Genomic DNA, 24,338 nt, shown 5'->3' with positions numbered 1-24,338 from the left:
GCTTGACAGGTAGCTGGACCACCATCTGATCGTCTCTGAAAAAGATCTCAGCTTGCAATTTTGTGAGTAAGTCCCGCCCAAGGAGTGCAACCGGGCAACTTGGAGAATACACAAAGGAGTGCTCAAGCAAATGATCTCCCACTTTGGTGAGGAGTGGTTTACAAACAGGGAGTCGGGTTTGCACTCCCTCAATCCCTTCTACAAGTACATGCTGTTCACTAGTTCCTGCACAGGGGGGGTTTTCTGGAATCATTGAAAATGTAGCCCCAGTATCCACCAAGGCTTCAAAGTTTTTGCCACCAACCCTAATGGTTACCATGGGATCTTCTCGGGCTCCAACCCGAAGGGTAGTGGTCTTAGATCCCTGTCCCCTTCATTCTGAATCCTCACCCTTGTCTTCTGCCCGCATGAGGTGACCTCTCGGTTCCCTCTCTCTCTTCTCCTTCAACTTCGGGCATTCCCTTTTCCAGTGTCCTTTCTCTTTGCAATAAGCACAAACGTCTGCTCCCACTCTTTCTCCTTTCCCCTTCTGCATCCCAGCCTTTTCAGAGTTCCCTCCAGTTATAGCAGCTGCTAGTGCTGCCATCTGTCGCTGAGCCTTTTTATCCTCCTTGCGCTCCTGCACTTGCTCACGATTCCCATACACCTTATATGCAATTTCCACCAGCTCTGAAATCGGTTTCCCAGCACCTCCCTCAGTTTTCTGTAACTTCTTACGGATATCAGCAGCAGATTGACCAATAAACATAAGATTTACCATGCGCTGGTTATCTGGGGCTTCTGGATCCAGATCCGAAAACCTGCGAAATGCCTCATACAGCCTCCCAAGGAAAGCTGAGGGATCCTCCTCTTTTCCCTGTCTCACTTCATACAACTTAGACAAATTGGTAACCCGAGGCACTGCCTTTCCCATTGCTTCCACTATAATTCCCAGATACCGTGCACTCAGCTCTCTGCCTTCGGCAGTGTGATTATCCCATCTCGGCTCTTCTACAGGGAAGGTATCACGCAGAGTACGACCAGCAGCACCCTCTAACTCAACTCTGGCTGTCGCAATACGCTCTGCTGTCCCCAACACTAATCTCCTCTCCTCCGGGGTTAGGAGGGTCTGGAGCATCATCTGGACATCAGCCCAAGTGGGTCGATGAGTCTGCCCAATGGATCGAAACAAATCCCTCATCTTTTCAGGGTCTTCACGAAAAGAGGGGCTCTGATTCTTCCAGTTAAATAAATCTGAAGTGCTAAATGGGGTGTAGACAAAAGTTGCAGTGCCTCCTTCCCCAATAACCTCTCGCATCGGACAGTTCAGCACCGGCTGTGACTCTACAGGCTTGCGCAAATAATAACCCTTATTTCCTGATTCAGATGAGGCACTTGGCTGAGACTCACGCTCTAACTCATTAGGTATGCCTTGGTACGTCGGTGGTGGTCTCTCTAAGGGAGGGGGCGGTGGTGCAGAAGGACTGGATGCCGAGGAGGCGTCTGACTCATCTTCGCTACCCGACAGGGCAACCGGAGCACGGGTCCGGTACTCAGCCAATTCAGAATCCCCCCCCTCATTAGACTCAGGAAGTACAGGCGCCCCCCCCCGAGTCTTTTTCTTAACAAGCATCACATGAGACTTTACTAAGTAATTCTTAATCCAAGGTGGCTGATTTTGAACCACCCACAACCAACAATCAATATAAGGAAACTGATTCCAATACCCATTTTGCATAACAATTTCATGGATAGCTATCACTTCTTTTAGCACAAAGGATCCTTTCGGGGTCCAGTGGACCCCAAATGTTGGCCACTCGAGTTGACAGAACTTAATTAAATCATCTTTTTTCATTTTTATTCCGTAATCGGCCGGCCTTGCAAATTTATTAAAATGACGTAATAAGCACCTTAGAGGGGTATCCGTGTTTTCTACACGGGAGCTAACCGTACCCATTTTGCCCACAAAAGTGCACCCAAGGCACACCAAATACCAAAAAGTCCCTTACAGCAGATGATTTACCATGAGAACATGCACACCTCCTGCTCCGGACCCAGAACCAAATTGGGCAAAGGGAGTTCGTATACTCACTCAGATACCCCAGAGATCTCGATCCAAAGCCAAAAATGTGTACCTGGAGACTCCAAAAAAAAACAAAATTTGCATAGGAGCTCTTCGTGTTCCGGATGTTCCGGCTCACACCTCAAGCCCCCCCTCAGGGCGAGCCAAAAAGAAAGGCTCGGCGCGCAAACCCCCCAGGGGGGCAGAGACGATGTGCCGACGAACTCCGGAGTTATCCAAAGAATGCCCCACGTTGGGCGCCAGGCTGAAGTAAAAAAAACTCTCTCTCGGTTCGTTTTCTTTGGAGGCTCATTGAATAACAAATTCTTAGGCACACATTGTTGGTGAGACAAAAGGTATATATTTGCAAATAGGGTCAGAGGGAGAAGACAAAAGATCAAAACCCTCTGCCCCTGAGTACCATCATTAGCAGGCTTTTATCCCCTCTCTTCTGGCACGTGTACAGAAGCAGGAACTCTTACAACTCATTTCCGGTTCATACAAACATGCATGAGAATACGTCAGATCATGCATCCCATGTGTATTATAATTAACTACTTAAGTATGCGGGGCGGATAGGCTTAATATGTATTAGCTGATTGCGCCTGCTCAGAAAGTATTTTAGGTTACCAAAAGTTCAAACCTTCTCTGCCCCAAGGACAGGACCATTAAAAATTGCAATTTACTCTTATCTACATGAGAACGCTAAGGAGTATATGCTTTACTGTAACAAAGAGATAGTAAATTTGCAGAACAAAGAGAGCTCTTAGAGTTTTCCTTCAGTTCCCAACCCCCCCCCTTCCCTCTCTCATTAGGGAGACAAGGAAGGCTGGCAGCCGTACTTATTCAAAGGACAACTATTGATGGGAGCTAACAGCTATTGATAATGCATTTTTAATAATATTTCTAACATACTCTACAACAACTTTTGTAACGGTAAGAAAGTTCAGGGGAGTTGTACAAAATTCTTCTCCAAGATGACAAAATTAACAAGGCTATTCTCCTGCTGGCATTCCTTCCACACTCGTTTTTGTGAGGCCTTTACTATTGCTTCTTATCATAAGATCTTTTGGTTTCCCTTTGAAGCTAAAACCTTTAGAATGTCCACCCAAATTTTTATTCATTTGACATCAGTTCCTTGGACAAAGTGATCATCAGGGATCCTGATTTTTTCCCTGGCAAAAAATGGCAAATTCTAATATTATAAAAGCCTAAGTCTGTCTGTCTGTAACACTTTTTTTCACTCTGATTGGCTGACAGAAACAGTCAATCAGAGTGCTCCAAGCATGGGGTAGCACTGCCCTGATTCTGAAGCTGGGCTGAGGACTGGACAGAGGGTGTGGGACTAGACAGGGGGCAGAACAGTGACAGCATGAAGCGTTAGGTGGCGACACTCCATTCCAGCCCCGTCCCCTTCCCTCCCCCCACCACCCCCATCATTCTTGATGGGCAATGGGCTAGTTCACTGATTTAAAAACTCCAAAATCTATGATTTTAAAATGAAAGGCTTCTTACTCCTCCCACAGCCCCCTGGCCCTGCTGATGCCCGTCACGCCCTACCCAGAGTCTCCTGCCCCCCCAGTCCTGCCAGAGGGGGCTCCCAGTTGCCAGGGCTGCAGGGCCAGGGACCCAGGCCTACAGCCCCCTGCCCCCAGCGCCTCTGCTGCCTGTCCCATTTACAGCCCCAGCCCACCCCTCCCCTGTTGAGAAGAGCCTGGTGCTGCACCCAGCCCCAGAGGCACACATCGCCATGCCCTCCCCAGGTGCGTGCAGTGGTGGGAGTTGCTCCCCTCCCGCACCGATGAGCTGCTTGCAGCTCTGTCCTGTGCCCTGTCTGTGCAGTGCCTGCCCCAGCTCCACCCCATCCCTTACCATGGGGGCCTTGATCTACCCCCCCATGTTCCCTCCCCCCACCCCTTCCGCCACAACAGACTTACCAGCTGGGTATTGCTGTCCAAGTTGCTGGGCTACATATTGGCAATCAGATTGGTATTGGCCAATATGGCTCCTTAAAAATTGGCCGTTGGTATTGGCCCCCAAAATTTCCATCAGTGTGCCTCTAATTTTTAGAGAAGGATTATGAATCTGGTGATGTTTCTGATAGGGAGAGATTGTTCTGGTAGGTCTGTCACTTGGACATCCATTTCCCCTTGTAATTGGTCACTTATAGCTTTACACTTTGCTCTTAGAATTTTTCTAACTGTGAAAATTATTTTTTATTTTTTTATTAATTTAAAAATTTGACAGATCTTTTTTTGTCAGGCATTTTACTGCTAAAACCAGGGGCTACCTGGAAGATGTAGGCTTGGTTTAAAGATCCTGAATGCCAAGAGACCAGTTGGGGACACTTTTTCACACTCTGACCCACTACTGCTAGCTTTAAGAGGTCTTTGGACCTTGGATAGTTCTGTTTGTTTTGCCTTAGGAACCATACAATCCAGCAGTCATTTTGCCAGGCTACTTTCAAAGAATAGATTCTCCTTTTCATTCTTCTCTTCCTTTGCCGCCTCCTCTTTTCCTCACTTTTAACTTACTACTTACAAATAGTTAGATCATCATTGCTTCTCCAGGGGCACATCATCAAAGCTGTTTTGAAGATGTTGTTTTAGAGAATACTGTCAAAAAGAGATGCCTTCATACTTTTGCAAGACTATTCTACAATGGAGAAAAGTGCCTGTCCCTATTAGTACTAGCTCCATAAGCTATTATTAACTATTTTAACCCTATTTGACTGTGTCTTTTAAAAAGAAAAGTCAAAGGCAACTAAGTCATATCTGTTTTAGATTTTACAGGCAAGGGGCCATTTATTCAAATAGCAGCTACTTATAGAGGTGAGAGTATTGGTATGATATAGTTTGTTCACTCCATTTATCAGGCAGGATGCTTTTGAGGATCAGTCGTAGTTTGTAAGAAACACTTGGATCACTTAAGACAGATGAGTGGTGCAGGTCTGGTCTGTGGGCTGGATCAGGCCCTGCTCTGCCTCTGCCTGGCCCTGCCTTCCCAGATCGGCCCCATGTAGCCTTAGCTGGCTCCCAGGCACTGGAATTGGGCCCTAGAGCTCCACGTTGCTCCCTATCAGCCCTGTATGCTAGGATTGGGTCCCAAGTGGAGGGTTTGGGCCTTGGGGCCCCATGCTACTGCCACCCAGCCCTGCATGCTGGGATTAGCTCTGTGCTGCCTTGTGCACCTGATCTAACGCACCAGGCTGTGCTGTCTGGCACCTGGGACTTCCCATAGGTCCAGAATTTTGTCAGCAGGAGAGTGGTGCTACCACATTTCCATGGTTTTTAAGGGGCTCTGTTAACATGGCCAGTGTCAGGACCGATTAGCTTGCTCCCAGGATAATTAGCTCATCCACCGTGTGGCTACACTGCCTCTGATTTAGGAGGGACAGCGCTACACAGAACCATGCAGCATGCTTGAGGGTGCCAAGCATTGCAAGTGTAGACATAGCCTCAGAAATGGGAGTTTGTTGTACGAAGTTTTCATTGATGACAGGGTAGTATATGACCATATCCTGTAATGTGTCAGAAATGTAAGAAAGCACATTTTGCCTGATATTGATAAAATACTTCTTCAGTTAGATAATTCCTTAGTTTTCTCCTCTCCCATACCTTGTATATTACAACTAATGTATTTGGTTGCATAACTGGGAGGAGAGAGTGTGACAGGGCAACCACCCCAGGCATTGACTTAGGAGGGGGGGAGCAAAAAAAATGGCTGCTGCTGGGAGCTATGCATTTGCAATCAGGAGTGTAGCAGCAAGAGAAAATTTCTGCTTCCACTTTTGGCCTGGAAGCTCAGATACATTCCTACACTGCTCCACGTAAGTTTATTGTATATGTTATGATATTGTCTTGTATATTTCATGATACTATATTTTAGTGTTTGTCAGCCGGGAGTGCACATACCCCTAGGGCTACTTAAAAAGGTCTTTGTGGTACGCAGACCTAATGTGGCTGACAAATGATGTGTACATGGGCACAGCTGCAGCACAGCATGCAGGCAGCCAGGAGAGCAGCTGGGTCCAGCTATAAGTGTGTTATGAAGGAAGGGGCTGAGGGGTGTGTGGCAGATTAAGGCCCCAGTGGTGGGGGAGGGAGTGGGGCTGGGGCTGGGGCAGGGGCAGGGGCTGCCCAGCTGGGGTGGGTGGTTGGACTGAGCCACATGTACTCTGAGAGGGTATGGGAGACGTGTGCCCCTGGATCTGCATGGGGCAGGGCAGGATGTCAATGCGGGCTGGGGCCGGGGCTGTGCCATGCTCTTCCCAGGAGGGGCTGGGCTGGGCTGTGCTCTGGACGGGTGACAGCAGTGCTGGGAGCGAGGTATGGGATGGGCTCTAACCACCCCAAAATTTGCTGTAGCCCTCCCACTAGCCCTGTCCCAGCACCACTGCTGCCTGCCCCCAGTGTAGCCTGGCCCAGCCACAGCTCAGTCCTGTGCCCCACCCTGGTTGGATGTCCTCTGTTCCTGCCCCAACCCCACTTCCTCCCCCACCACTGGGCCAGCCCGCCCTTACCCCGTGTGCAGATCTTGGGGTTCATGCCCTTTGGGGGTGCATGCACCAGTGGGAGCTGCGACCCCCCTCCCTGCACCTCCAGGATGAGTCGCTTGTGCCACCCCTTAAAAACTGAAAAAATATAAAGGGGTACCTGAGCTGGAGCTTTCAGAGTGAAGGAGTACACTTGTTAAAAAAGGTTGAAAACCCCTGCATATATTTCATTTAATGTTAGAGGATTAGCAGTTATTTTTTCTGTTTCTTCCTCTGGTACATGGTGTAGTACAGGGGTGGGAAATTACTTGGGCCCACAGGGCACTTGGGGAGTTTTGCTTAGCTGTCATGGGCCAGGACAGCACCACTCCCGATGCAACAGCTCACCAAAACTCTGTATGCGGGACGTTGCCACGGCAGGTGAGAAGCAGTGTTTGGGAGTGGAATGGATGGGTGAAGCTGGGATTATGGGGTGAGGTTGTGAAACAGTGACAGTGTGGGGCCAGGGCCTGAGGCAATGCTATGATTGGTGGCATACATCAGAGCCTGGGATGCCCTCTGTGTCTAGGTTGGGCAGGACCGAGGGACCTGCCACGGGCCAAGGGACTTTCTGTGGGCCAGACAATCCCTTGGTGGGCTGGATCTGGCTCATGGGCCATGTTTGGCCCGCTCCTACTTTAGTATGAATATTATCTGTTGATATCTTATTAGATATTAGTAAACTTTTTAGTTTACTACTGCGTGTCATTTTTCTGTTCTGGCCTTTGCATTCCTTGGTTCTAGTCAAATCATTTCTCTCACCATTAATCAATTGAGTTTATTTAAAATAGCAAAGAGTTTCTTCAGCCTGATTATATTCCAATCGTTTTCAGTATTTTTTTATACTAGTTAGAAAGTGGGATGAATTTTGCACCTCTTATGATCTTGTTTGAACATTTTCAAAATAATTCATCTTGGAACATGTCAATTACTTACATGGTAACTTATCCTAATGTAAATCTATCATAATAAAAGTGTAGAAGATTGAAACCCTGAAATGCCTTGGCTGAGTTTCTTGTTCAAGTCACTACTAATAATTACCTATTTTGAAATTGTTGTGCTCTGTATGCATTTGGAAGAAAGAGATCTTTAATGACAAACACAATATAAAGTTTTTATTATTTGTTTACTTGGTATGACAATCTGATGTCAGTTTAATCTGTAACTTTTATCTCATTGTTTCTATTTAGAGCAAATATGTTGTTTGATATTTGGATCAAATACAAGCCTCAACTGCCAGATTGGTATTACAATGAAAAACTTCTTAAAATTGGTGATTTGCTTATTCAGATCAAGGTAAGTCCATATAAAATTAAAAAAGGTTCTATACCTAATTTGTTTCATTGTGTGTTTCTGTGCAGTTTTAGCTTTTTTTAAATTATAGTTTACTGGAAACTGTTTTGAATGTGAGATAAATTAACAAGAATAACTCTAGTGACAGCTGGTGTATTGTGTCTGTTGCTTATCACACTTATGGTAATACACACAGTCTCACTTTTGCATTGTGTTCCCCCCCATCTGTTTGTGGCTTCCACATGGTATCTCATTTTGCTCAGGACTTCAACATCTTTTTCATTATATGTGCATAAAAATAGGACGGTGGGCCTGCCATCTCTGACTGGGACCCATAGACTTCAATACAGATGACTAATAATGGCCTGGTAACGGTGGATACAGATCTGGGGCCTACTAAAAGACGATTTTTTTCCACGCTTACTCCAGTCTTGCTTTTAGGAGCCTCACCACCCAAAGGAGTTATCTGGAATTTTAAGAATTAATTTCCACCCAAGATTCAGAGGCAGTTTGGAGATAGTAGGGCAGGAACTACTGTATTTACCCAAATTGAAAATGACTTTGAATTTAAGACAACCTCTCCCTGTAATTGGATTCTATACATGGAAAATTATAAACTTGTTATAAATCTCCATGTATAAAACCCAATTAGTGGAAAGTCTTCTTAAATTTACCCCTCCCCACCCCACTGCTGGGTCAGGGAAAGCATTGGCCGGGGATGAGGAGCACATCCTTTGCTCTGCTGCCTTATGTTCCCCTGTGCTTGTCCCCACCACCTCATGCCCCACTCCTACCTGCTTCAGTCCTCTGTGCCTGCTTTCTGCTGCCTGCTCTCCAACCCCTTGCTCAACTGTGCCTTTCCTGTGTCTTACTGCAGCTCTGCTCCTCTGGGGCCCTAACTCAGCCTCAGCCCAACCTAGCCACAGAGAAGCAGTGGCAGCTCCTGGCTGGGCTGGCTCAGGGCTGGAGGGACTGGAGCCAGAGCAGAAGGTAAGGGAGGACGGGGCAGCTGAGTAGGGGTTGGGGGAGCAAGGAGTGGCAAGGGCAGGCTTCAGGGGGGAGTAGGGGAGATGGGGTGGAGAGGTAAGTAGCACAGGCAGCTGGGGGATAATGGATGGGGGCTTAGGCTGCAGGGTCCCCCACCACCCTGTAGTCTCCCCCCAGTCACATGCCTCCCCTACCCCTCACCAAATGTGCCATTCTGTCCTGGAGCAGGCAGTGGTTCAGCTTCAGCCTCAAGCAAGGGGACCAAAGCTGGGGCTGAGCTGACTCCTGCCCTGAGTTGGTACTCAAATCTGAGATGAGGCTTCCCTCTCCCATGCTGATTGATAGGAAAAAAAACTAATCTCGGATTCAAGTAAATATGGTAATTAGCTGGTCTTAGCTGGTCTCTTAAAAGAAGGCAATATATTGTTTTTAGATGTGGGGTGGTTGTGAAAGATATCAGGATGGAGACTTGATATTACATGACTAGAGCTATCAGCTATAGTATATAGTTCATTTTCTCACAATAAATATTTGCTGTAAGTGCATTAGAAGAAAGTAGCTAGAACATAGTTGCCTAATTGGCCCCTCCAATAAAATGCTACCTCGAGAGGATAGTTTTTGTGGGCAGATCTAAACCCTCAATGAACTTCTGTGTTTTATCATAGGTCTACAACAAGGGCACACACATACATGCACTCGCACACACATGGTTGAGGATAAGTATGCAGTTCTGGGAATATCTGTGGTATGATTCCTTTCCACAGACTGAAACCTTATAGTGGTGAAGAGACGTGTGTCCCCACATGTGTCCCACTGATTACCTGGAGTCTCACACTCTTGGCGGGGTCACCCATAGCGAGCAGACCCGAGGGGAGTGTCTAGACCAGGGGTGGGGAGAGTCTGGCCCATGGGCTGGATTGGGCCTGTGGTGGACTCCATTTCCGAGCTGCCCCTGCCTTTGTCACTGTGGTCAGTTTCCATGGAGTCCCTAGGAGAGGCGGCACCCAGGGCCAGTACAGGTGGTGACAGCGCAGAGCCAGGGTTTCCATGGAGTCTCCAGCTCCAGCAGCGCTGGCGGGGCATGCAGCTGGGTGGGGAGCAGCTCTGGGGCTGGGATCTTGAAGCGGTGACAGCATGGTCCGGAGCTGAGGCAGAGCTGCAATCGTCTGTTGCCCGCATACCTCAGGCAGGGGCATGCAGGCAGTAGATTGTGGATCTGTCCCAGCTCTGGACCGCTCTGTTGCCACCGCAAGATCCCAGCCCCTGGCTCTGGAGCAGCTCCCTGCCCAGCTGCATGCCTTGCCAGTGCTGCTGTGGCAGTCCCCATGGAAACTCTGGCCCCATACTGTATTGCGCCACTGCTACTGGGGTCTCCATGGAAACCAGATGCAAGGATGTGGGCAGGGGCTGCTGGGAAATGGAGTCTGGATGCTGGCTGGATTTGCCATTTTGCTGGCCCCTAGTTTAGACAAATCAGTCTAAACCCAGAATCCTCAATGGCAGATCAGGTGAAAGATGGTCAGGATCTTAACAGCTGTAAAAATGAAAGAAGTCTGCATCAAGATGGAGATCTCCTTTTGTTGTCCTTTGTCATTGGGCTCAGATCTCCAGCTTGTCAAGATCATGTGGTTGCTGTTTCCATTCACCAGCTTCTTCACATTAAACGAAGTCACATGCAGACTTCTCCCACAGGAAACAACATGCTTTCCTGTTGGTACCTCCAAAAGCCCTGCAGTGTTAGGTTAGTGGTGACGGAGACAGGACTAGTGAATCCAGGAGTCTCCAGCTACGAATATGCATGCAGGCAGTGGTAGCCTGATGGGTGTCTTGCACTCAGGTTGAGACAGGGATGCAGTTCAGCAGCTACTACCATGACTGAACACTCCTATTCAAGATCCTCTCTGCTCACCCTACATGGGGAAGGGGCCAGAAAAGTTACCATAAACACAGGATATCTTGTCTACTTCTGGCTGGATATTTGCATTCAGCAGATGACTCTCTCTGCAGTTGAAAACATCATACGAAGACAGTGATTTTTTGCAACATGAAATGTTCACACCTTGATGGATAACCAAGACAATGAATACCAGAAAGAAGAACTGCCATCCAGGGAACTAGTGAGAAACAACATTGACGCTGCAGGTCTGAGTGAAACAAGACAACCAGATGAAGGTCAGGTGACAGAAGAGGGTGGAAGCTACATCTGGAAGGTGAACCAGCCCAGGACATGGCATCAGCTTTGCCATCAAGAATCAAGTCATCAGTCAACTTATTGAGCTTCTTGTGGAGATTAATGAAGGTCTTCTGACTGTCCGTCTTAAACTCAGAAGCAACTGGTATGCTACTGTCATCATGTGTCAGCATCAAGCACTAGGGCATACAATGATGTCAAAGAACGTATGATCTCTCGTCAGCCCTGGGGACTTGAGGAATGCCAACATTGTGACTATCTTAAGAAAGAAAATAATTCTGTGTTTGGGAATTGTCAAGGTACTACCCTCTCTTTCACAGCAGGGAAAATTCTTGTCTGCATCCCTCTGAGCCATCTTCTACCTGTTGCTTAAGTACAGTAAACTCTAACAGGAACAGAATGCTGCAACATGTCTTCTTGGCAACACAGGCTGCCATGAGTACTCTCTGAACTAGCTACCTGTAGAATATTTAATCACAATCAGTCATTTTGTCCTTGTCTTCAGAGTGGTCAATGACAGGGGCCTAGAGTGGCTAAAAGACACTCCTAAAGCTCCAGGCTAAAGACTGTGGCTGACAACGGTTGGGTACAGACAATCAAAAAGCCTGAGGCAGAATTGATCCAAGGTATGCAGTTTTCTGTAACTGGTTTAGTTTAGATTAGTAGCAAACTGAACACATGCTCAGTCTTTGGTGGAGGGGGGGCAAATATTGACTGGGTTCGATCATTTTAAAACCAGTCAGTGTGTGCTGAACTTCTGTTATGGGCATAGACCAGTGTTGAGTGCCAAAATTCTGTTCTGTTACAGGTATAGACCAGCTTCCAATCATTTTTACGTGTAAAAGTGTAATGTCTGTACCTGGCAAATATTTCTCCTTTTGACACAAATAGTATGTTATGTAATGAGGGTGAAATCTCCTATATCAGAGAGCGAGCTATTTTAGTGGTTAGCTTAAAATTGTGTAATGAACTCACACATGAGCTAAGGACCTTCCACTCTAAGAGCAAGTCACATTTCCTTGAGCTTGCCAAGACAAACCATTCCATTGCACATGTTCTTCTCCCTGGGGAAAGTATGAAAGAACAAACAAGTGACAGATGCTAGTTGCTTTGTTTGGTGAACAGCTGAAAGGTGCTTAGCTGTGATGAGTGTGGTAACCTAGGCAGAAAAGAGTTTAATGAGGGGCAGATTAAGGAATACAGAATATTAGACTTTTCTTTCCCACTAGAATAGCATTTTCTTGACTTGTAGTCAATTATATCAGTTATTACTGACCATTTTAAGCTTTTTTCTGTGCTGCTACCAGCTCCCCGTTCCAGACAAGCACCAGCATTTCACCTGTTTTAGCAGCTTCAAACGTTCATGCTGCCACTTTGTCCAGAAGTTCCCATTATCTGCCCATATGCTTCCAACACCCAAGAAGCTTCCAGCTCCTAGAACCTAGATTCCAGATTTAGAAATAAGGCAACATTCTTATTAATAACTAATTAGCTGGTGTGATAAGACTTCCCCCATTATACTGCCCAAACAGTGCTATTACCTTATATTCTCTCTCTCTCTCTCTCTCTCTGGTGAGGTACAGACATACTACTTTTTATTGGTATAAGGGATCCATCAATGCCAGACTAATGGAAGGCAAGCTTCTGAATGCCAGCCAACATAGTTTTATTACTGGAAGGTCCTGCCTGACAAAACTCATCTCCTTCTATGACCAGGTAACATATGCCCTGGACAAAGGAGATGATGTGGACGTCATATATCTGGACTTCAGGAAGGCCTTTGACCTAGTTCCCTATAATGTCCTCATGGTTAAGATGGGGAACTGTGGCCTTGCTCATCATATGGTCCGATAGCTAGGCAACTGGCTACGGGGTCAGACCCAAAGAGTACTAGCTGAAAGGAGTAAATCAACGTGGCACAGGGTTACCAGTGGAGTTCCTCAGGGCTTGGTTGGTACTTGGGTCAGTACTCTTTAAAACTTTCATCAACGATCCAGATTCAGGAGTCAGATGTGAACTGGCCAAGTTTGTGGACGATATCAAATTATGGGGGAGGTCTGTCACACTGCAGGACAGGCTGGGAATACAGGCCAACTTGGACACACTTTCCAGGTGGGCCAACCAAAACCAGATGGCCTTTAATACATAGCAGTGCAAGGTGCTACATCTTGGTAGGAAGAACCCTCAACATACTTACAGACTCAGCAGTGCTACACTTGCTAGCACCATGACTGAAAGAGACTTGGGGGCCTTGACTGACCACAAGATGAATATGAGTCACGAATATGATGTGGTGATGGGCAAGGCTAACCAAACTCTGGCGTGCATCTGCCAATGCATCTCAAGCAAAACCAGGGAACTCATTCTCCCACTTGACTCGGCTCTGGTGAGACCACCGCTGGAGTACTGTGCCCAGTACTGGGCCCCCACTTCAGGAAGGATGTGGAGAAGCTTGAGAGAGTCCAGAGGAGAGACGCTCATATGATCCAAGGCCTGAGGGGAAGGCCATACGAGGAGAGGCTGAGGGACTTGGGACTCTGGAGAGGAGAAGGCTCAGGGGGGACTTGATGGCAGCCTACAACTTCATCAGAGGAGTACATCAGGACCTGGGAGAACACCTGTTCACCAGAGCTCCCCAAGGGATAACAAGATCTAATGGCCATAAGCTCCAGGAAGGCCGATTTTTAGACTGAATATAAGAAGAAAGTTCTTTATGGTGGGTGTGTCCAGGATCTGGAACAAACCCCCCAGAGGTGGTGCAAGCACCTACTCTGGACTCCTTCAAAAAACTGTTGGTTTTATTTCTTGCTGGGGTCACTTGATCCCAGCTGACTTCCCGCCTATGGCAGGGGGCTGGACCCGATGATCTCACGAGGTCCTTTCCAGCTCCTAATGTGTATGAAATCTGTGAAGTGATTGGAAACTGGCTTACACCCATAACAGAACAGAAATTCAGCACGTGTAGAAAATGGTGGAACCTGGTCTTAGATTTGTTCCCCTTCTCCCCACAACCCTGCATTAAAGGGTTAATGTGTGTTCTGTTTGCTACTGATCTAAACTACACCACTTACAGAAAACCACATAAGTTAGATCAATTCTGCTTCAGGGTTTTTGAATGTCTGTACCTAGTCTCTGTTTCTGTCTACCGATGATCTCTTGTGCTGTACTAAGCTTGTAAACTGTTTGGGGCATGGAACATTACTTTATTATGTCATGGTAGAGTGCCAAATACAGTGGGATCATACATGCACCATCAACATATTATGACCTCTAACTATTCTTGTGATGAATGCTAACTATAACACAGCATATTGCCTTTCATTACTTTTTAAAATAATAATTAACAAATATTCAGTTGCAAAAAATACTATCATCAGGCAAAACATGCTGTTTCATGTTCATCTTATGATGATTTCACAGTATGAGTGGTAGTTGAACTGCTTAATAAAATAGCAAACCCATTTTCTACTCATTTCCTATTCAGCACAAGCCCTGTAAGTCCTGTGTCTGCAGCTGTCAGAATTCTGGAAAAAACTTTCAGATTTCATTTGTTAAAGCAGCCTGCATAAACACTTATGGAAGGGCATACTTTATTTTAATATTTAATTCAAAGTAAACTATAACAAATAATAAATTACTTTAAGATTTAATGGGATTGATTGTAGCCTGTACTTTCAAATTATATATGAGGGAATGAGGGAGAGAAAACATTAAAGATGTTGAAGATGCCTGTATATATCATGTTGTTTTGAAAAACCTTGGTCCATAGTCTCCAAGTCAAGGAACATGGGAGATACTTAAGGAATTCTTGGTGCCGTAAGTGGTATTGGTGATTCAGTAGGTGTCACTCAAATATCTGAATCAGTTCTGAAACAAAATGGTATAAAAGGGATCATCAGACAACCAAAACACTTTCTTGAATGAAACCTACAGCTCAGAGTCTTGCCTGTGAGGACTACATATTTTTCAGTTTATCAGCTTGATTTCTTCGCCAGTGCTGGTACCTAAATGCCATTTCCTGGTTCAGTTGTGTTAGTTGTCATCCCTTTTTATTCTAAAGTACTGTACTTACGTGAGTCCAAGACAACTGTGAATTTAAGATAACCCCCCCAATGCATGGAAAATTTCTAAATTTGTTACAATTTTTGATGTATAGAATATAATTATTAAGGGGTCATCTTAAATTCGTCCCCTCTACTGGTGCAAAGCTGTGTCAGAGGGGAAGGGGAGGGCAAGGCTACGTGGGGTAGGGCAGAGACTGTGGGGAGGGGAGAGGGTGGGGGGAGGGGTAGCTCCAGCCTGGTTCTAGACCCAGAGCAGTTGCCATTCCTACCCACAGCCTCATAATTAAATCCAAGATGCGGGGTTTCCCCCTATGTTATATGTGGGGGGAAAACTGTCTTGGATTTTAGTAAATAAGGTATTGTACTTTTTGTTGTAAACTCTTAAAGTTTGCTGTTTCTGAGAAAAGAGTAACCACTGAATAGGGCTTGAGGGGAGAGAGAAGCAGGGATAATTCTTAAATATATTTTATGAAATGCTTTTTGGAGAACTGTAACATCATTATCACTTCCTTCCCAGTCTGTAGGACATTGTAGGAAGTCTGAATTCATTGCATTGTCCTGGGATCATATTTTAGGGCTACTGTCTGATTTTTTTTTTTTTTTTCAAGTTTCTTGAGGTGGGAAGGAGGTTGGGGTGGGACCCAAAACGAAACAAAACAAAACTAACTCCTCTTTGGTTAACTTTTAGCATTTTAAGCTACATTGCAATACAGAACATTTGCATGCCACTTCTTAAATGCTGTTCTGTGGATGTGCCTGCTTTATCACAAGCTATTGTGCCATTTTGATATATTTTTAAAATAAATATAGCAAAGTATAATGCACATTTTACAATGGCATAAAAGTACAAAATGCAAAATGTATGAATAATATGTTCACTTTCATTTTCAGGAATATAAATTGGCCCTCCTACAGTGCTATGGACGGTATCTTCAGCAGTTCAGTTCTATAAACATTGATGAGGTTATAGCAGATGTGAATCAATTTAAGTCCATCTTTTTTCCAAGCGGTTTTAGAGATAAAAATGCTGCACTTACGGTAGGTGCTTAAGCAAGAGTTTTAGCAGATACGTTATAGTTTCAAAGTAGGTGCTCTTTGACAAATACTTCTGCCATAATGTTATTGAGACTTAAAATTTAGCACAATTCAGAGATAGATTTGACAGTGTAACAAATGATGAGAACATCCAGATTTATAACAGTAAGGATTAGAGAGAGAGAGAGAGAGAGTGTTTGGGAAAGCATATTAAATCTTATACTTTGGGGGATAAACCAAAGTCTTACTAACTGAGATTAGGAAGACAATTTTCCTGTAAGCAGACTATTCTATTACTCTTTGCAGTGGGGTTTTTCCTGGTATTAGCCACTCTTGAAAGTTTATGGACTAAAGTTGATGACTGACCTGATTCAGTATAAGAGTTTGTTTATGGCTAAACTATGAAAATATGACAGCCAACACAGTTAGAACATTTCACTGTAATTTGTGCAGTTTTTTTTTGTGAAAAGGCTACGTGTTGACTGCCTGATCACATATAACAAAGCAACCTGGCACTTGTATCAACACATTATTTTCTGGGTGTTATATAAAAATAAATGAGTAAAAGCAATGATGATAATACACCTGTAAATGATGAAAGGTTGTGAGGTAGCCAGATGACCTCCAGAGCATGTAAACATGTTTCCTGCATTAATCTCTCTAGGCAAAAAAAAGTTTCTGACAGATTCTTTCAGATCAATGTAGAAGGGGAAGGAATTACATATAGGGGTAGGAGAAGGTATTGTAAATGTAATGGATTCTGTCTCTGTGGTTTTGTTGAGAGGCTCTGCTAAACAAGATAAAGCTATGGGTACTTTGAGATTAAGTGCCAGCATATTTTTTTTCTGCCTGGGCTTCAGGATAACTGGGAAAGCTGCAGCTTTTCTACTTGCATTTGAGATCATCAGGTACAGATGGTGACTGAGATTCCTAAAGGTAATAGCTTTAGAGTGTGTGTGTGTGTATTACAAAATAATATATATATTGTATAAGGCAGTGCTGTGCAGAGGTTTTCAAGTCAGCCCTGCATGTGATCACTGTTGAACCAGAAGTAAATAGCTGTGTTAATTTGGTGTTGCATGCACATTACAGGTTTTCCTTGCTTTATGCGGGTTCTGTACATGTGATTTTGCTTTTATGTGATGACCCTCTTTATACCAAAAATTTGTTATATGCGAGGTAAATTCATATATTGTAAGGCTGGAAGGGACCTTGGAAGATCATCGGGTCCAGTCCCCTGCACCAAGCAGGAAAGGTAACTGGGGGGGTCAGGTGACCCCACCAAGGTGACTATCTAGTCTCCTCTTGAAGATTTCAAAGGTAGGTGATTACACCACCTCTGGAGGGAGCTTATTCCACAGTCTGGACACTGTCACTGTGAAGATTTTCCTAATGCTGAGCCTGAATCGGTTTTCCAGGAGTTTATGGCCATTACTCGTAGTTTTCCCCTTAGGTGCCCTGGTGAACATGTGCTCACTGAACCCTTGATGTACTCCCCTAGTGTAGTGGTAAGCTGCTACCAGGTCCCCTCTCAACCTTCTTTTCTTCTGGCTGAAGACTCCCAGATCCCTCAGCCTTTCCTCGTACGGCTTGCTGTGTAAGACTCTGATTATATGGGTGGCTCTTCATTGGACTCTTTCAAGCTTGTCCGTGTCTTTGTTAAAGTGTGCCCAGGACTGGATGCAGTACTCCAGCTGCAGTCTCATTAGTGCTGAGTAGAGCAGAAGAATCACCTCCTTGGTTCTTCTGCTCTCACTCTTATGAGATCGGAGTGGTGGAAGCCTGCAGCCAGCTGCTTTGTGCAGTGCATTGTGGGAGTGACACGCACCAAAATATAGTCTCCTGAGTGAATCTGTGCTCCACGCTCGTTGTCTGTAACATGTGTTTCTGTAGTTGCCATCTCTATTATGATAGTACACAGAAGCACAGGGTACTGTCTGGTGTTGGTGAGTACCAAAATTGTCTTGTAAAAGTGGTAGAAGTGGGTCTGGGGGTCAGTACAGTTGAGGTCTTGGAACATATCCTTATTTGTTACATTGTAAAGTGGGTTCCCTTTATGCGAATTAGAGTTATGCATGTTTTACAGGAACGCATGTACAAGGTAAAGCGAGATAAACCTGTAATTAGCTTTGTTGAAGAACAGGCCTTATTAGCCCTGACAGCACTGAGCTAACATGCCTACATTACTTTTGATTCCAGAGCTAGTTTGGGGTATTTCCTTATTGCACTAAATAGAATTTTTCAGGGAGCAGAAAGAAGGGGGCAAGTTGCTTACAAGTTAGGATAGAAGCTCTGGTGACAGAAGAGTTACTGTTTATAGGATTTGTTTTTGTGTTTTAAAGATTGTTCAGCCTCCTGAAAGGAATGAGGTCAGAAGCTTCCTTAGCCTGTTTTTGGGTTGGTTTTATACTTTTAAAATGCATCTGAAGTTCTGAAGAGAGTTTCCTTTGCTTAACCTGGGACTTTGGCTGAGTTTCTGTCCATCTCCCTTACATCTGTCATTTGTCCTGGTTTTATAATGAAGAGTGCCTAATTTAGAAGCCTGTTCCATATTCCAGTATACTGATTGGCTGTTATGTTCCCTTGAGAGCTCAGATGTGGAAATGAATTCCTTAACACAGAACTTAAGTTTAGTGGATTTTACATTAGTAAGAGGCAATGTTAAGGTGAAAGCAATGCATATGGATGTCTTGTGTTTGTGCTCTGCCAGCTTCTTGTGGCTCTTCCCATTCCTTGTGAATATGGCATTAGTGCGCTGTCAGAAGGAAGAGGGGTGGCAGTACAGAGTGGGCCAATGAAAAAATTAATAGTTTCAGATATCATTATTTTAGTGGATTTCTCACAAGACTGGTGTATACTAAACCATTTGTCCTCTCTGGTTTCCTTACTTGGTGGTGATGGGGTCATCTGGGCTCATATGGCCATAAGCAGATGTTACATTTCTACTGGGAGAATTGCTGCTCTCTGGGTAAAAAAAATTGCCAGTGTATAGATATTAATTCATTCATTTTCTCCCAGAGGAAACATGCCTCATCCATGAGAAAGATCTTCCACCTTGACACATGGAAGATCTCCCCTGTGGTTTGGGGAAGATGGTGTCACTTCCACATGGTTTGACTTTTCTTGATCGGGGAGAAGTTGAGCTACTGCTGCCCTGTCCCGGAGCCTTCCCAAGAAAGCGGGACTCTGATCTGGGGAAAGACTCGAAAAGGAGCAACGGGTAGATTCCTTTGAACACAGAAAGAGTCTGGCTAAAGCTTGTCTTGCACTTTTCTCAGATTAAAGGGACATGTGGTCTTGAGGGCTTTTCCCTACAACTGGACTCTTCCTGTGCTTGGGAGGGATCCAGCTGCTGCTGCTCTCTCCCAGCCTTCTATAGACTGGGGTGACCACTGTCTGGGGGAGGCGGGGAAGCAGCAGCTGCACCATTACTGGGATCAGCTGTTGTGAGGTATAGAAAGGCACCTTGAACCTTTTCCAGACTGAGGTGACCATGGTCTAGGCCAGGGAATTTGTGGGGAACAGAGGCTACTTCACTTCTCTGGTGACTGGGAGGAATGGATCAGTAGCTGCACACCCCCTTTAGAAGTCCTGGGTTACTCAGATCTGGGATTGTTGGGAGAGGGGTCAGCTGCAAGTTAGAACGATTGTATTTTTTTTGCTCTTGCTAGGATTTTTGGTGCTGCAAATTTTCCAGAATAAGCTTGTCAAATGAGCTTTAGTTAAAACATCCCACAGCCATTTTGAAATGTAGAGGGGCTTAATACATGTGGCGGTGAGCCATTTTAATTAGAGTCTCTGGGAACCACTGTAATGAAATCCCCACCCGCCATTTCCGAGCATATGTATAGGCAACTCTTGTCACAACACAGTAGTAAGTCATTCAATATAAGAGCATTTTTTCAGTTTTCTTGTACCTGTAATGGTCACATTATAGTATACTTCATCTTTTCTCATTCATGGTTTGTTGTTGTTTATTAAGGCAAAAGCTGATAGCCTATTTTTAAAAATACATATTTAATTTGTATTTTATAACTGTTCCCATATATTTTAGTTCCATGCTTTGCAAGAAAGGAATATTTGCATTTATCAGATGGTATGCAGCAGTGATAGAAATCTCCAGAATCAAGAATCCCTGCAGACATGTTTCAGTCTCTTGTCCTCCTTACGGCTTATTATGCAGGTGGCTTTACCTCAAGAGTCTTTGTGCTGGCTTATCTATAATGGTATGTCAGATGTTTTGTTTACATTTTCTCTGTAAAGTATGCCTTTGAAATGAAATTTCATACTTCTGCAACAGCAGCAAAACATCTGAGTGATAGTTCTAGTTACTTTTTAATTGTAAAAGTATTTTTTTTCTCAGTGAAATGATATTTTGAAATTCATGATGACTAGGTTTCACATTTTTCATGAGCTTGCATTTTTGTGATAGACCTGTATAAAAGAAATAGTCTTTTCAGAGTGTTTTGAGTATACTTATACAATGAGTTCTGACAGTATAAGGAAAGCATTTCTAGTTAAATGCTGATATGAGAATCACATATAGGTTATTGTTTTTATTTAAAAATGTTTCTGTAAATGAGGATTTTTTGCACAAAGGGATTGTAATTCTGAAGTGTAGGAAATGAGAAATGAATTTACAAATGTTTGAATTTATAAAAAGTTTGTATATTTTTATGGGATTCTTTGAATGTAATGATTAACATTCCTTTAAAAATGGAAACCATTATAGATCAAGCATTTGATTCCATATGTACCCAATTTTAAATTTGGGGTACAGACCTGACTATATTTAAATCACATGAATGGAAATATATAGGTAGCTGTATTAAGGATTCTTATATCATGAAGCAAAATATTAGACTTTTGTTTTAAAAGGAGTACAAATTCTGTTTCTCCTGCTCCAAAGCCTGGATAGTTCTCTGCTGCTGCTGTCATAAATTGTTGAAATATATAATTCCTTCCTTCCTTGTGACAAGATATTTAGCAGAATTAGTGGATTGATTGAATCTGACAGGCCCACTGTGAGCACTTCTCTGACCTCTGGGCTGCCAACTGTATACATGCTTTAGCACCTGAGCTACCCCATCCCATCGTGTAAGATTACTTGTAGGAAACGTTTTTTTTTAAATTGGTAGTGGTGCTATGCTGAAATCTTCCTCCTCTTTTAGGCATGTAAATAGGCTTGCAATTCCGACATCTCGCATCTGTTGGGGCTACTACAAACTACATTTCTCAGTCTTAGTTGCAAAAATATGATAAATGCAGTAAATTGTATATATGTCTTCTATTCTTGGTCCCACTGACTATGCTTGGGGCCGATAGGTCCATCTCCTTAGCACAGCTTCAGCAAACAACTGCTTTTTCCAACTGGTAGGAAACACTTCAGGAGGAAACCTGGACTCCAGCATAATTCCTTCTAGATACCTGCCCCTTCTATAGCTCCATAGACAACAAGTGTTTATGCCTCATTACACATATGAGGTGCAGATTAGTATTCCACTAACGTATGCTAAATTGAAGCTTATTGGGATAATAAAACCCTTCTAGATGCATTGATTTTTTTTTTTTTCAATGTGATGCCTCACTGTGCAATTGAAGTCCCTTTCTGTAAAGTAATATAAACCCTGGAGTGTTAATTGCTTGTCTAAGTCTTTGGTATTCAAAGTTTTAGTACACAAGTCATTTGCTACACTTCCTGGGTGAGGTTTTCAGATGCACCTTTGTGATTGAGGAGGACAAGTCCCATTGTTTATCAGTAGGACTTCAGCTTCTAAGTCACTTTGATACTTTAAATATGCTAATGTTCAGTTTTTCATTTAACCTAGAATGGTCAATACAGTCATTTTAGACTCCAGAAATATATTATTTCTTATGAACCTGTTTTTCTATGTATTTTACTGTTGAGGTTGTTATTGCACAAAAATTTGAGTGGTTTAGTCTGTTTTAAGTATAATTATGTTAAAATTCTTATTTTAAAACTATGTTTATGGTGATGTTTTCATTTTGAAATATTGGAATTGTGCATTTTTGTATATATTGATTTTTATCTTATTTTTATTAGGTACAATTTATATTTACACCATATGCAGACATTTGATGAGCATAGGTCAGTCTGTTAAGGTAAGGCAAGACAAACTAGAAGTTTTTTTGTGTTTAATGTGCCTACAATGTTGTAGCTAAAAATTATTCTGCTTTACAGCAATGTTATTTTACTGGAGAACAGGAAATGTATTTGTATTTGTATTTTGTTGTAATTTGTAAATTCTGTGTTACCTCCTCTGTTAGCCCTAACAGGAATAGCACCTACAGTCCCTGCACAATGGGAAGAAAAAGTTTGGGATCCAGAGGGACCAGTGTAGAAGGTCTGAAACAACTGACTAGTATTCCCCAATGGTCCTTTGCAGATTACAACTGTTGATGTGAGTCCCTACTGTTATGGCCTGATGGGTCAGGCTGCCATGAAGTATCCATCTGTTAGAGTAGAATTTTTCCAAGTCCCTTTAGGATTTGGCTCAATTAAATTTGACCTTGTAGAAGTTTTATTTCATTTATTTTACATTTAATGGACTATTTCAATCCAAAGAAAAGAATTGTTAAAAAGAGTTAATGATTGCTGTACCAAACTTCAGTTCCTATTTATTTTGCTATTAGGCATTCATCCCAAAATAGTCCGTGACCATAAAATGCTAGAACAAGCTTCCTACAATGGCCTTCTGAGGAGGACAGAGGCCTGAGTCTGTAGTTTTCAAGGCCTTCATTGGACAGCCCAGATGAAGAATCATTTCAGTTGTGTACACTACTGAATATTTTGTGTCAAATCCTCAGGCTGTGCACGATAAGGTGAGAAAACCACCCTGCTGCCAAAAGAACAAAAGGATACTTACCATGCTGAAAAGCCTGACCCAGGGACAAGCCATGCCAAGAGCCCCAGGTGGTAATTAGCACAATGAGGTGGGAGAGCTGGCCAGGCAGTGAACAGAATGCTGCGGCTGGCCTTACAGCTGATCAGTACGGGGATTTAAAAGGAAGCCAACCAGGCAGTCAGTGTCATTCAGAGTGGGGAAACTACCTTAGAGGGAACCTGAGGAAACACAGGGAGACTACCATGAGGGATCAACCAAGGGGACTCAGGAGAGAGTCCTGAAGACTGACATACTTGCAGAAGTGGGGAGACAAGACAGCTGTGGCATCCAAGCCAATGAGTCTGAATCCCACGGGTGCAAGCAGCCATTCCAGGGATCTGGAGGGAAGAAGAGACAGAGCCAAGTGCTTATGTGAGCTTGGGGCATTGCCCCAGTTTGACAATCCTGAAAGATAAAGGTTGGAATGAACTGTGAAGTGGTTGGCTTGGGACCTGAGCAGAGAAGAGTGGGGCAAGCGACTGGGGGAAAAGAAACCGGTCACTTAGAGATGGATCAAAGAAGCCCAGGGACTGAGACTCCCACAGTGAAGAACTGATGCAAGTGAAATCCTAACATTTGGTGGGTATGGGCAGGGTATGGGGTGGTGGAGCTCTGCAAAGTGGAGCCAACCTTCTGAGTTACAGAACTAACGCCAACCTCATCTCGTAGGAGTGTATTCATCTTTGATTCCTTCCTGTTTCCATCACAGTTATGGTGGGTGAGTTTAAGGAGACTGTCTCATCCAACATGAGAGGCAGCAGTTTTACTTTGGGAGGACATGTTTAGTCTTCCAAAGTGGTTTATTGTCTGGATACTAAGAGAACTGGCCAGGTGCGGAGTACCTTATCCTAGCTGAAAGTACAAGAATTGAGGGCACCTTGACTTGCCTGGGGTTGGCTGTGCTGAAAGACTGGCAACAGGCCCACCAAGTCATGGTGCAAATTAATGCAGGCCTGGCAAGTACAACTGGAGGAGTTAGTCCAGGTCAGGGCACAGGAGGTGGAAGTGAGAATGTCAGTACTCAGCTGACAACAAGAGCCGAGTGAAAAAATAGGAACTCAACAAGCAGCAGTGCTGGGTGCTTCTGAGACATTCCGGGTCCCCAAGATGACAGCAGAGGATGACACTGAGGACTACCTAGAGGCATTCGAGAGAACAACTATTGCGTCCAGATGGGATCTGGCCAGGTGGGCCTCCTTGCTTGGGCCCTTACTGATTGACGAGTCCCAAGCAGCATATAGGGTGCTCTCTTAGGCTGATGCCAATGATTATGCAGCAGTGAAGAAGG

At 44.2% G+C, this 24,338-nt stretch overlaps 1 protein-coding gene across 1 annotated transcript in view; it reads left to right on the top strand.

The window, feature by feature from the left end:
• CFAP54 (cilia and flagella associated protein 54) overlaps positions 1–24,338 on the top strand; it is a 247,897-nt gene that overhangs the window by 9,303 nt on the left and 214,256 nt on the right. The window contains exons 2-5 of the mRNA XM_090042868.1: positions 7,766–7,871; positions 16,002–16,148; positions 20,200–20,371; positions 22,210–22,268. Coding sequence (XP_089898994.1) covers positions 7,766–7,871; positions 16,002–16,148; positions 20,200–20,371; positions 22,210–22,268 — 484 coding nt within the window. The remainder of the gene's footprint in view (positions 1–7,765; positions 7,872–16,001; positions 16,149–20,199; positions 20,372–22,209; positions 22,269–24,338) is intronic.

The sequence above is a fragment of the Crocodylus siamensis genome, chromosome 4 (assembly GCF_052110815.1).
Source record: "Crocodylus siamensis isolate JL-2025a chromosome 4, ASM5211081v1, whole genome shotgun sequence".
NCBI classification, from domain to species: domain Eukaryota; kingdom Metazoa; phylum Chordata; order Crocodylia; family Crocodylidae; genus Crocodylus; species Crocodylus siamensis.
The sequence above is the reverse complement of the archived record's forward strand: the minus strand, read 5'-3'. Positions and strand labels throughout refer to the sequence as shown.